Below are 14,024 nucleotides of genomic sequence, written 5' to 3'. Positions count from 1 at the left end.
AGAGAAGGCCAGAGGGGTTGGGGGTGGGGCCAGGCACACTCGAGCTCTGGGTGAAGAGGTTAAGGGTGTCAAGGCGAGGCGTCAGGCGGGTGGGCAGGGCTGCACGATTTTGCGCCAGGTCACTAATTCAATAATAAAAACTCATTTCACATTAAAACTTCGTTATCAAGATCACAAGTCACTTTGGGAATTTTTTTTTCTAAGATACACAAATAGATGGAGGTTTAGAAAACAGTTATGTAATCAAAGAACAAAAGATTTACACTTGAGACTATATACATTGATAATCATACCAATTCCTTGGAGAACAACAAATTTCACATGTATCAAAAGACTTTACCTGAAAAATTCCCATACTCTGAGATTTTAATTACATTTTGAAACCAGAGGTCACAAGCTAATATTTCCTGAACCAATAAGTTATCAGGTTAGCAAATCAAGCCTTATAAATTTATGGAAGGAAAAGAAGAGACAATAACTACAGCCATCTGGCCATGCTAAACAAATTATAGCAATTTAAATATAGATTGATAATCACTCCACTGTGGGCATAAAAATACTTTTATATATGATCTCCTCAAACTACTTGAAGAAAAAAACACTAATAAGCTGGACCAAGTAAAAAGGAAACTAAAGTCACACACACACAAAAAAAAAAATAGGTCCCCAAGTACTTCTCCTAGAACACATAATGCAAAATGTTATAAACATAATATAGTATATAATATAAAATAGAACGCACAAATGTAACTAAAACGTTTGTATAAAAACAAATGGCGTAAAAATAAATGGCATATACATTTATGAGGTTAATTTCTTGTTTTTTAATAATAATTAGCATGCACAGGAGCCAATAAAGAAAATAGAGACATGCAAATCAACTACCAGAAAAAGAAACACCTACTTTAATAACAGATGGCATCTTGGAATTTAGGTTATCATACGTAAAATGCAGACGAGTTCGGAAGGAACATTTGTATAACAAAGGATCCTGGTAAAACTCTATTTTGCCACTAGCATTCCGTTTATCAAGACAAACTGTACAGTCTGAAAAGTTGATAACTTTTCTCAGCACCAGATCAGTGGCTAAAAAGTAAAGAAAAACATTTTAAGTAAAATAAAAAAAGGTTAACAGAAAAAAGGCAACTATTATTTATTAGTACAAGTAGTAATGCAAATAAGACTAACAGAGCATTAAATATATGATGCCAGAACCTATGTAAAGAACATCTCATTTATTATATCATTTAAATCTTCCAACAACTTTTAAAATAGGCACAAAAATCCTCATTTTCTGTATAAAGAATTAAATAGAGACCAAAGAAATGAAGTAGCTTATCCCCAATTTTCTTGACACCTAACCTACAAATTTAAGACAACAGTGGTAAATTTCATTATATTTTGCTATCTACAATGAGATATTAAATAACATACATATAAATATAAAAAGCCGTGGCCCTAACGCTGTAATGACCAAAGACCAGCACGGGTGGGCGGGGCTGCAAACGCGGCAAGGTACACACGGATGGGTGAGGCTGCAAGCACAGTAAGGCAGTGTGGGTGGGTGGGGCCGTGTGGTTTCGTGTGCTAGGCTTCTAGTCTATAATAATAAAAGCGTAATATCCTAATTAGACCAGATGACCTTCCGGACGAGGCCAGGGCTGCAAGGGAAGCCTGGGTCCCAGGTGCTAGAGGGAAGCCAGCGCCAGCAGCCGGGGGGAAAAAGGCCTACTCTTGCATGAATTTCGTGCATCAGACCTCTAGTAATAAAATAAAATTCCTGAGAAACCATTTAGTAGTAGTCACTCATTTAATATTTATTTTACACTAAAAAACTTGAAGCTATGATCTAAACCTGCACTCTCCAATATGGTAGCAACCACTGATACATGGCTATCCTATCTAATAAAGAGGGAATATGCTAATTGACCATCACTCCATCACAAAGATGGATGCACCCACAGCTGAGGCCAAGTTCCCATAAGGAGCCTTAACGAGCAATCAGCAGGGACCTGAGGCTACGCCCTCCCCCACCCCCGGGGAGCTTGACAGGGGACCTCAGGCCTCGTCCCCTGCCCTGGCGTCAGGCTGGGGGACCTCAGGTCACAGCTCCTACCCCAGTGCCAGACCAGGAAACCTGAGGCCACACCCCCCACCTGGCGGGGCTTGACGGGACCTCAAGGTGCACTTCCCGCCCTGGTGCTGGGCTAGGGGACCTCAGGCTGCTCCCCTCACCCCAGCACCAGGCTGAGGGATCTCAGGCTGTGCCCCCCACCAGGTGGGGCTTGACAGGGGACCTCAGGCCATGCCCCCCACCTGGTGGGGCTTGACGGAGGACCACAAGGCACATCCCCTGCCCCTGTCTGGGCTGGGGGACCTCAGGCCACCCCCCTTCAGTCTTGGCACCGGGCCAGAGGACCTGAGGCTACGCCCCCTGCCTGGCAGGGCTTGACAAGGGTGGGACTGGCTGGGTCTGGATCTAGCCCAATGGTGGGGGGGGAGCCAGGCCAGGTCTGGGTCTCACGTGATTTTGAGGTGCATGTGGGTGGGCGGGGACTTGACTCTGGGTTCCCTGGTGAGCCCTAGACTCTGACAGGAGGAAGGTTTTCATATACATTTTACTAATTTCCTTTCATCTCTGACACTTCTATTATAGAGAAAAGGCAAATAGCAATATTAAATTATTTCCTCTATCTAATCAATCCCCTTTTAATGTACATGAATTTCATGCACCGGGTCACTAGTTTAAATTTATATGTGAATTAATTATAATTATATGAAAATAAAATTTCAGGTCCTTGGTTGCACACTAGCCACATTTCAAGTGCTCAACAGAAAATGTGGCTACTGGGTACAAGACTGGATCATAAAGATATAAAATATATCCATCATTATAAAAATTATGGACTAGCATTGCTCTAGATAATAACTAATGAAGAAATTACCAATAACAGTACCAAGGTTTTATTCAAAGCAATAAAAATGAAACAATTACTGGTAAAATACCAAACTAGAAAATGAAACCTTTAGCAAATCCGTGGTTTTATTCCTAATAAGCAATTCCTAGATAAATATCTGGCCCAAGTCTACTTGGTCAATGATTTTAAATTAGCTACTCCATGCTATGGCCATGGGAATGTTCAAAACAATAAAATATGCTTTAATTTAAAATATGTATACTTTAGCCCATTATTTGGTAACCCTATTTTTGAGTATATCCTGGCAACCTCTAAGTAATTCAACCTTTAATTTCCTTATCTTTTTTTTAATTTAATTTTTTAAGAAGGAAAAACTAAAGAGTATGCACATGTGTGGAAACAATAAAGTTTTATTAGCAAATAAATTTCAAACTTGTCTTTTAAAAAAATACACAAATTTACCATATTATCTGATTTTACATAGTATATTATTAAATTACTTAGTTACTGATATTATATACAGAAACCAAAGACTTGATTGGGCCTTTGTATACACTCTTCTTTATGCTTCACAACAGAGCTGTGAGATCAGGATTATTCTTGATTTTTAAAATGTGAAAACTAAAGCTTGGAGAACACACAAAAATGAAACTGCACTCCAATTTTGTTCACTGCTAGTTGTATGCCTTAACTAAGCAAGTCAAATAATCTTGAGACTCAATTTCACTTTCCTATCCTTTAGGACTTAAAATGAGCAAATGAATATATGACTAAATGAATAAGAAAGTGTTACAACAGACAGTCAGGGAGTCTTCCCCAATGGCCAACATGGCACAGGGGTAGGTTCTTACACTGGGTGTGCCAAAAGCTAAAAAGATGAATGGATAGAGCCTGAGCAGTTAAAAGCTAGAAAGAGGGCAAGCACATCAAAAGCTAGAAAGATGACTGAACAGAACCCTAGAGTGCACCGCACAGGGCCCCGCACGCCAAAAGTTAGCAAGATAATTGAACAGAAAAAAAGCCCTCCCCTCCCTGTCCCTATAAGAGATGGTCTTTGAGGCAGGAGTCCACCGTTCTGCCAGGTCCCAGCACCCAAATAAACCTCTTCCCTTGTGGTAAGCAGCCAAACCTGCATTTCAGTTACAAAAGGGTATATTACTTTATGGAGTTGTTATGAGGATGAGAGAAAACAAATGTAAATAATAATAGCAGCTCCCTTTCTGAGCAATTACGTACAGGATACTTTTATAAGTTCTTTCAGTACATTAATGTATTTAATAAAATAGTTCTATAAAGAAGCTCCTTTTTGTCCTCATTTTACAAATGTCAAAATTGAAAAACAGAAGTAAACTAAATCACCCAAGGTCATGTATCTAGCACCAAGTGGGAGAGCCAGGATTCAAATGCAGGCAGATGAACTTTAGTGCCAGCACTTTCGTTTTCTTTATTTTTTGTAAATTTTCTTTTTTCTAATGTAGCGTCATTTTCACAGCTTTATTAAAGCGTAATTCCTATTGAAATATACTGCTGATACATACAGTATACAATTTCACAGTTTTGGGGTTTTGGTACTTTTTAATTGAATTTATTGGTGTGACATTGGTTCACAAAACCAATCAGATTTCAAGTGTACAACTCAACAAAACATCTTCTGCACAGAGCATCGTAAGTCCATGGCCCTGAAGAAAGCCTCTTTCCATCCTGATTTTCTCCCCTTTTGCTCACCTCTAGCTACCCCTACACCCCTTTCCCTCTGGCTATCACCACACTGTTGTCTGTCCCTAAGTATTATGTATATATGTTTTTTTGCTTAACCCCTTCGCCTTCTTTCATCCAGTCCCCCAAAGTCCCTCCCCTCTGACAGCTGTTAGGCTGTATCTATGAAAGCCTGTTTCTACTTTGTTCATCAGTTTACTTTGTTCATTAAATTCCACATATAAGTAAAATCACATGGTATTTGTCTTTCTCTGACTGGCCTATTTCACTTAGCATAATTTCCAGGTCCTTCCATGCTGTCACAAAAGGCAAGATTTCCTTTTTATTATGGCCAAATAGTATTCCATTGCATAAATGGATCACAGCTTTTTTATCCACTCATCTACTAATGGGCACTTGAGCTGTTTCCAGATCTTAGCTATTATAAATTGCACTGCAATGCACATAAGGGTGCATTTTTTAAAATATTTTTGTTGAATTCAAAGAGGAAAGGAGGAGAGAGACAGATAGAAACATCGATGAGAGAGGTACATGAATCAGCTGCCTGCTGCACACCCTCTACTGGGGATGTGCCTGCAACCTGGGCATGTGCCCTCACTGGTAATCAAACCGAGACCTCTTGGTCCATGGGACGATGCTCAGTTCACTGAGCTACACCAGCACGGCGAGAGTGCATATATATTTTTTCAAATTAGTGTTTCGAGTTTCTTGGGATATATTCCCAGAAGTGGGATTACTGGGTCAAAATTTTTAATTTTATTTAAAAATGTTTAACTTTTTGTGGAAACACCATACTGTTTTCTACAGTGGCTGCGCCCATCTGCATTCCTATCAACAGTGCACAAGGGTTCCCTTTTCTCTACATCTTTGCCAGCACTTTGTTTGTTAATTTATTGATGATAGCAATTCTGTCAGGTGTGAGGTGATACCTCATTGTTGGTTAACCGCTTTTCAGATGTATCATTGGCAAATGTGTTCTCCCATTCATTCAGTGGCTCCCTTCACATTTTGTTGATGGTTTCTTTTACTCTGCACTAAGGTTTTTGGATTATTGATGACCCATTTGTCTATTGGTTCCTTTGTTTGCCTTGCCCGAGAAACTATATCTGCAAAAATATTGCTAAGAGACAAGTCTGACACTTTACAGTTTTCTTCTAGTATGTTTATGGTTTTGCAACTTACATGTAAGCCTTTAATCCATTTTGAGTTTATTCTTGAGTATTAGTGCCAGCACATTTAGCAAATACATAGCATGGCAAGTCACAGATAAAAGAAGCTCACAATATTCTCCTTAAAATATTTTCCAAAATATACATTTCTTACTCTAACAGAACATATATCGTATATCAACAAATGTTATTATTTGATTAACATCTCTCCTGATAAAACTAATAAGCAGTGTCCATTTTCTTCACAACTATAGTTTTGATAGTAATAAATAAATGGTAGTGATTAAACTGTATTATTACTTAGATATTTTAAGATATGCAGCAGAGTGAAGTATGTTAATAGTTAAAGGTTTCAGGAACATCCAAAAATCCCATATGTACTCTAGAATATAGAAACCTAAAACATAAATCATTCAGATATATTGTTTGCCATTACCAAGTAATATGAAAGCAACATACTCTCTTTCCTCTGTCAAAAACATTAAAAATTTTAACTTAATATTATTCAGTTTTCATGGCTATAATCCACAGCATTGTAAAATATTATACATCTCCTTTGAAATAAGCATGTTATAGCTAAGAAAAAATAAAAATTAAAAATATTTTTAAAGTCTGGAATTTCTTAATCTAAGGCTCTATTAACATCCTATAATTGCATGTTAAATTTTATATATGTACTTTTTCCCAGTCTGAAGGCATAAAGTTTTCCTTAGATTCATCCAAGAGCAAGTTGGCTCAAGAAAGGTTTAGAATCCAAGAAAATGGTTTCAATAATGGAGAATCTATAGTATTCTTGATAGTATTTACTCACCAGAAATATCCATGAATGCACGATCCCATAATTCACCTACTGTATAGCATTCTGCAGAAGTTATGTTGACTGAAAGAACAATATCATCTTCAACATATTTCAGTATGAGATTATTTATAACAATGTTTACATTATTTACAACTCGTCTAATCAGACTCTGTACATAACCTATAATACAGGAAAAAAAGAATGCCACAATCAGTCAATAAATAATTATTTCTTAAAATATTATTGAGCATAATGTACATAAAAGGTGGGTAAGCTTACCATATTTTGCAAAGAAGAAACTAACATTTAGATAGGTACACAGGTTTATCAAAGTAATACAGCTAATAAACAGAAGATACAGCCAAACAAACACTATTACAGAGAAGTTCTATATAATAAAGTATTCATATAATAAGAGAAACCAGATTTACCAGAAACCTTTATTAATAACATAACACTACATCCCATTCAGTGATTATCCTATACTACAGTACTTTAGTTTCTGCCTACTTTATCAAACATTTTCCCAAATGAAACTGTCAATATATGCTGATTACACAATATCTATACCAATAAAAGGGTAATATGCTAATTAGACTGGGAGACCGGCCGGGGAGGGCAGCTGGGGGCCATGAGGCCGGCAGGGGTGGGCAGTTGGGGGCAATCACGTCGGTGGGGGGGGGGGCAGTTGGGGGCGAGAAGGCAGGCAGTCAGAGTGGTTAGGGGTGATTGGGCAGGCAGGCAGTTGAGTGGTTAGGAGCCAGCAGTCCCAGATTGTGAGAGGGTGCAGGCCAGGCTGAGGGACACGTGCACCGGGCCACTAGTATTAAAAGAATAGCCTTAAGCTCCTAGCTGGTTTGGCTCAGTGGATTGAGCGTCAGCCTGCAAATGAAGGACCCTGGGTTCGATTCCGATCAAGGGCATATGTCCAGGTTGTGGGGTCGATCCCCAGTGTGAGATGTGCAGAAGGCAGCCGATCAATGACTCTTTATCATCATAGATGTTTCTATCTCTCTCTCTCCCTCTCACTTCCTCTCTGAAATCAATAAAAAATATATATTTAAGAAAATAGCTTTAAGCTTCTTTTTTAACCGGCTATCATCTTCTATTCCTACTTTAAATAGCCAGAAGAATATTAAAAAGTTAGGCCTGGAGGAAGAAAAATAGGAGAAACATAACTATCACAATGGATTTAACTACTGCCACTTACTAATATATAATATTGAAACAGGGTAGGGGAGAGAATATGAATGAAAAAGAAAATGTAGACAGAATTAAAGAAGAAAAAGAATACAACAAAGAAGATAGGAAAAAGAAAAGAAAGGAAACAGAATGGATACAAATATAATGAAAACAGAAAAATAAGAGAGTCAGAAATAATTGTTTTCATAAAAAACTCAGAACAATGAAAGTATAATTAGTGAACATTCTTTTTCTCCAGAGCTTGCCTAGAATGTTCAAATTTTCTCTTTTAATTTCATGCTACTGTGGGGTACTCCATAATCTCAGAAGTTTCTCAAACAATAAATGTGAACATAGATATATTTTTGAGGAATTTAATTGAAAATATAAATAAAATAAACATAATGAAAACTAATTAAAGTATTAGCTATCTCATGAAATAACTGTTTGTATTATTTAAACCAGAACTTTAATGGACAAAAAAGAATCAACTTATTTCAGCAACTGATATTGTTCTCACCTACTGGGAGAAAGCTTATTAAATCTATTCAACCATAACATGTTTGCAAAAACCAACTCCCTCATTCCTTCCTAAAAGATACAAAAGGGAAAGGATTGTAAAACCACTAAGTTCAAATTTTTCTAGACATAGAAACTATTAGCAGCTTTCAGAGTGCCAATTAACATATGCTATAAAATTAACATATAAAATATCAATAAATTTAAGGTAGCAAATACTGTTTTATGAGAGTAGATACTAAAAGAATGCTTAACAAATTAAAACCTTCAAAAATAAATTTTAAATATCAAAATTTTTAACCTTAGAATGTACAGGAATAGGCAAAAATAGATTCACAAGTAGATTTACAATTGTAATACAATAATTAATTAATAATAATTTAAGAATAAACTGTTTCATGTACTGACAACTGTAAACCTACCTTTACACACCTTTGTATATTCCCCAATGCTATTACTACACAACACAGATGTTAAAAGGAAAGATAAATATCCTGTTACTAAGAAGCAGAGAATACTGGTTTTCCAATTTCTGAAAAACCTGTCATCAGTAGGGAATTCATAAAAACTGCTTAAGGGTGTACTATCTTTAAAACAAAAAAATTAACTCTAAAACAACTGGAGAAAATGTATAATGCAAAGTAATAGAAAAATAATACTACTGTAAATATATATTTTTTAATTTATTTTTATTGTTGGAAGTACTACAGATGTCCCATTTTTCCCCCATTGACCCCCTCCTCCTTACTCCTTCTACCTCCCGGACCTTCACAGAACTATTGCCTGAGTCCATGGGTTTTGCATATATGCATATAAATTCTTTGGTTAATCCCTTTCTACTGTTTCCTCTGAGAATCTTCAGTCTGTTGCATGCTTCCATCCATGTCTCTGGATCTATTTTGTCAGTTTATTTTGTTCATTAGATTCCACAAAAAGTGCGATCATGATATTTGTCTTTCTCTGACAGGCTTATTTCACTTAACATAATGCTCTCCAGGTCCCTCCATGTTTTCTCAAAGGGTAAGAGATCCTTCTTTTTTACAGCTGCATAGTATTCCATTGTGTAAATGCTATACTGTTTTTTTATGCGCTCATCTACTTATGGGCACTTGGGCTGTTTCCAAATCTTAGCTATCTAGACAAATAAAAGAGTAAGATGCAAACTGACCACACCTTTAGAACGCCCACCAGCCAATCAGGAGTATGCAAATTAACACAGCAAAAATGGCGGGTTAATTTGCATACTCAGGCGCCAAGCAGCCAGAGGCAATGACACAGGCATTCTGCACCACCCCAGCCGCTCCAGGCCTCTGGGCAGCATGGGAAGGCGGAAAGGCGGCTCCAGGACAGAGCGAAAAGGCGGCTCCGGCAGGAGCAAAGGCGGTGCCGGCAGCCAGGGGAAGGAAGGCCCATTCCTGCACGAATCTTCGTGCATTGGGCCTCTAGTTGTAAATAATGCTGCTATGAACATATAGGTGCATATATTCTTTCTGGTTTGTGTTTCAATGATAGAACACTCACTACAGATGGCTTTTTCATCTATTTTTTTAATAGTTTTCCTCAGTTTCTCATAATACTGATAAAGTTGAGATAAACAGGGCAATTCACCAAAATAAAAGAACCCAGTATCTAAAAAGAACTACATCTACAGAAGATTATTTAAGTTTTCTTATTAAAAATGCAAGATCAGCCCTAACCGGTTTGGCTCAGTGGATAGAGCATCAGCCTGCAGACTGAGGGGTCCCAGGTTCAATTCCAGTCAAGGGCATGTACCTTGGTTGCGGGCACATCCCCAGTGGGGGTGTTCAGGAGGCAGCTGATCAATGTTTCTCTCTCATCGATGTTTCTAACTCTCTATCCCTCTCCCTTCCTCTCTGTAAAAAAATCAATAAAATATATTTTAAAAAAAGAAATGTTAATTCCAATCTTTAAAAAAAATAAAAAATAAAAAAATTAAAATGCAAGATCAAAGTAACAGTGACTGTACAATGGAATAAATGATATACCATCTCTTTAATAGCTCAAATAACTTAGTCCTAAGGAAGCTACAATAATCGAAGTACCTAGCTTAAAAGTAGTATCACTTTACAGAAATATAAAGTACAGAGAATACTGAGGAAAGATGCATAAATGAGTAAATAACATAACCTTAAAATTTGTCTCTAAATACGAACTGTCAACATATCTTACAGGATATGCTAAGTTCAAAATTCAAAACTGTTATTATTAGTAATAACTCAAGGTCGTAGCTTATGTATTATTAACTGAAAGAAAATTGTCTGCTTCAAACCAGTCAGATTCAACCTCTCTTGACCCCTCTCACAGTAAGAAATATTACATCATTACCCAGCACAAGCGCACACATATGCAAAAGTTTTTTGAGAGAGAAACCAAGATGGCAGCATAGGTAAACAACTAAACAGCTGCCTCGCACAACAATTTCAAAACTACAACTAAAAGACAAAACGTCTATCACCCAGAACCACGGGAAAGCTGGCTGAGTGGAAGTTCTACAACTAGAAGGAAAGAGCAAACAGCATTGAGGGGTGCACAAGCGCTGAAAAGCTGAGGTACGGAGACGCGCGAATCGGGCTGGCGACGGGCATCTGGGAGCGCTGCTGTTTTCAACCCGAAGGGAGATAAGCTCCCGATTACTCCAAACTCCAGTTTCTGGGGAGACGCGGGGGACCCAAACTCCTACGGGGAGAAGCTGGACTGTCTGCCGTGGGTTCGGAAAGTGAGGGAGGCTTGCTTGCAGGGCTGTGCGCAGGAATAATTGTTTATTGTGCTGGGGCGCGGGACACGGGGACACGGTCGGAGACGCAGAGCCAGCTTACTGGCAGCCATCGCTGTTTGCCACACCCTAGCCTGGTCACGCCCTGAGACCCCGCCCTGCACAATCTACAAACCCACCCAAGCTCCAAGCAGCGGCTTTAGCATATGAATGGCCTGCCCTATAGCAGCTTAACCTAGCAAACTTGCAGCCCGGGTCAGACAGCTCCAAAACCTCCAAACCCCAAGCAAAGAGGAGAAAACTGTAGTTCTCGCTGTAGCTCCTGCTGGGTGGCCTCAGACAGTAGCTAACCTGCACCCCATTGGAGATCCAGAAGCCAGTGTACCTAGTGGTCAGTGTGAGACACCAGATTTAACTCCTCACATCCATAAGTGACACATTCAAGAGGCAGACTCAGTAAGCACCAAAGCCCCACTGAAACAAGTCCTACACCATAAGCGTGTCTCCAGCGCAGCAGCTCTTCCATTATAGACATAGCGGGTCCTCACAGCCAATTGGCCTGGAGGTCAATTCCTCCCAGTGTACCAACAGCAATCAAGGCTTAACTACACCAAGACTTTGCACTCAGCCCACAAAGGGGTGTACCAAAGGCGTCCACCTCAGGTGATTGGGGAGGCTGAGCTACTGGCCCCTATAGGTCACCTACCACACAAAGCCACTCCATCAACACAAGGAAGCAACCAAATGCGGAGACAAAGAAACATGTCACGAATGAGAGAAATGGAGGAAAGCAAACTACTGGACGACATAGAGTTCAGAACCACATTTATAAGGTTACTCAAGAATCTTCTAAAAACCGCTGAGGAACTTAGTAAGACCTTTAAGGATCTTAATGAGAATGCCAAAAAAATGGAAAAGGACCAGTCAGAAATTAAGCATACATTGTCTGAAATAAAGAATATACAGAAACTCAACTATAGATCAAAGGACCCCAAGAATCAAACCAAAGATTTGAAACATGAGGAAACAAAAAACACCCAACCAGAAAAACAAAAAGAAAAAAGAATCCAAAAAACTGAAGATAGTGTAAGGAGCCTCTGGGACAACTTTAAGCGTACCAACATCCGAATTTTTGGGGTGCCAGAAGAAGAGAGAGAGCAAAATATTGAAAACCTACTGGAAGAAATAATGACCGAAAACTTCCCCCACCTGGTGAAAGAAATAGACTTACAAGTCCAGGAAGCACACAGAACCCCATACAAGAGGAATCCAAAGAGGACCACACCAAGACACATCATAATTAAAATGCCAAGGGCAAAAGACAAAGAGAGAATCTTGAAAGCAGCAAGAGAAAAACGGTTAGTTACCTACAAGGGAGCACCCATACGACTGTCAGCTGATTTCTCGGCAGAAACTATGCAGGCCAGACGGGAGTGGCAAGAAATATTCAAAGTGATGAACAGCAAGAACCTACAACCAAGATTACTCTACCCAGCAAAGCTATCATTCAGAGTTGAAGGTCAGATAAAGAGCTTCACAGACAAGAGAAAGCTGAAGGAGTTCATCACCACCAAACCAGGATTACATGAAATGCTGAAGGGTGTTCTTTAAGAAGAGGAGGAAGAAAAAGGTAAAGATAAAAATTATGAACAACAAAATGACATCAAATACATACCTACTAACAAGTGAATCTAAAAATCAAGTGAATAAAAAAATCTGAAGAACAGAATGGACTGGTGAATATAATAGAATCAGGGACATAGAAAGGGAGTGGACTGACAATTCTCAGGGGGGTGGGGGTGTGAGGGGTGCGGGAAGAGATTGGACAAAAAGCTTACACCTATGGATGAAGACAGTGGCAGGGGCTAAGGGCATGGGGTGGGGTGAGGAATCAGGTGGAGGGGAGCTATGGGGGGAAAAAAGAGGAACACTTGTAATAATCTGAACAATAAAGATTTATTAAAAAAAAAAAAGACACATCATAATTAAAATGCCAAGAGCAAAAGACAAAGAGAGAATATTAAAAGCAGCAAGAGAAAAACAGTTAGTTACCTACAAGGGAGCACCCATACGACTGTCAGCTGATTTCTCAACAGAAACTATGCAGGCCAGACGGGAGTGGCAAGAAATATTCAAAGTGATGAATAGCAAGAACCTACAACCAAGATTACTCTACCCAGCAAAGCTATCATTCAGAATTGAAAGGCAGATAAAGAGCTTCACAGATAAGAAAAAGCTAAAGGAGTTCATCACCATCGAACCAGTATTATATGAAATGCTGAAAGGTATTCTTTAAGAAGAGGAAGAAGAAGAAAAAGGTAAAGATAAAAATTATGAACAACAAATACATATCTATCAACAAGTGAATCTAAAAATCAAGTGAATAAAAAAATCTGATGAACAGAATAAACTGGTGAATATAATAGAATCAGGGGCATAGAAAGGGAGTGGACTGACAATTCTCCGGGGGAAAGGGGTGTGGGGGGTGCGGGAAGAGACTGGACAAAAATCATACACCTATGGATGAGGACAGTGGGGGGGGCGGTAAGGGCAGAGGGTGGGGTGGGAAGCGGGTGGAGGGGAGCTATGGGGGGAAAAAGAGGAACAATTGTAATAATCTCAACAATAAAGATTTATTAAATTTTTTTTAAAAAGTTTCTTGAAATATTACTGCCCTGTACTGCATGATGTACGCTACCAGGTTTTCTATTCTATGCCACATATTTTTTAATTCACACCATGACTCACTAAATGTTTTCATAATACACTAATTGGTCAAGAATCATAATCTGAAAAAGATTGTTCTAGATATCAAGAATAGAGCTTGCAAAGAAAAGATTATATATTGACTCTAGTCTTTTCCTATTAGAAAGTCACTCAACCTTCAGGGGTGTAAAACAACTATTGGCAACACCAAAACTTTTTTCAGTAAGCATCTCTGGATTAATGCAAATGTTCAAACTCTAAAATAGTAAACACAGATACTG

General features: G+C 38.6%; 1 protein-coding gene across 4 annotated transcripts in view; it reads right to left on the bottom strand.

The window, feature by feature from the left end:
* The window catches only part of VPS13B (vacuolar protein sorting 13 homolog B), a 635,560-nt gene that overhangs the window by 598,591 nt on the left and 22,945 nt on the right, over window positions 1-14,024 (bottom strand). For all 4 annotated transcript variants that reach the window (XR_013959339.1, XM_080646974.1, XM_080646975.1 and 1 more), the window contains exons 5-6: window positions 6,615-6,782; window positions 905-1,086 (exon numbers count right to left, since the gene is read on the bottom strand). Coding sequence is in view for 3 of the 4 variants with exons in the window: in XM_080646974.1 (XP_080503100.1) it covers window positions 905-1,086; window positions 6,615-6,782 (350 nt within the window). In the remaining variant the exon portion in view is untranslated. The remainder of the gene's footprint in view (window positions 1-904; window positions 1,087-6,614; window positions 6,783-14,024) is intronic.

Source organism: Plecotus auritus, assembly GCF_963455305.1.
Source record: "Plecotus auritus genome assembly, chromosome: 11".
NCBI classification, from domain to species: Eukaryota; Metazoa; Chordata; class Mammalia; order Chiroptera; family Vespertilionidae; genus Plecotus; species Plecotus auritus.
Note: the sequence above shows the minus strand (reverse complement) of the source record. Positions and strands in the feature narration are given on the sequence as shown.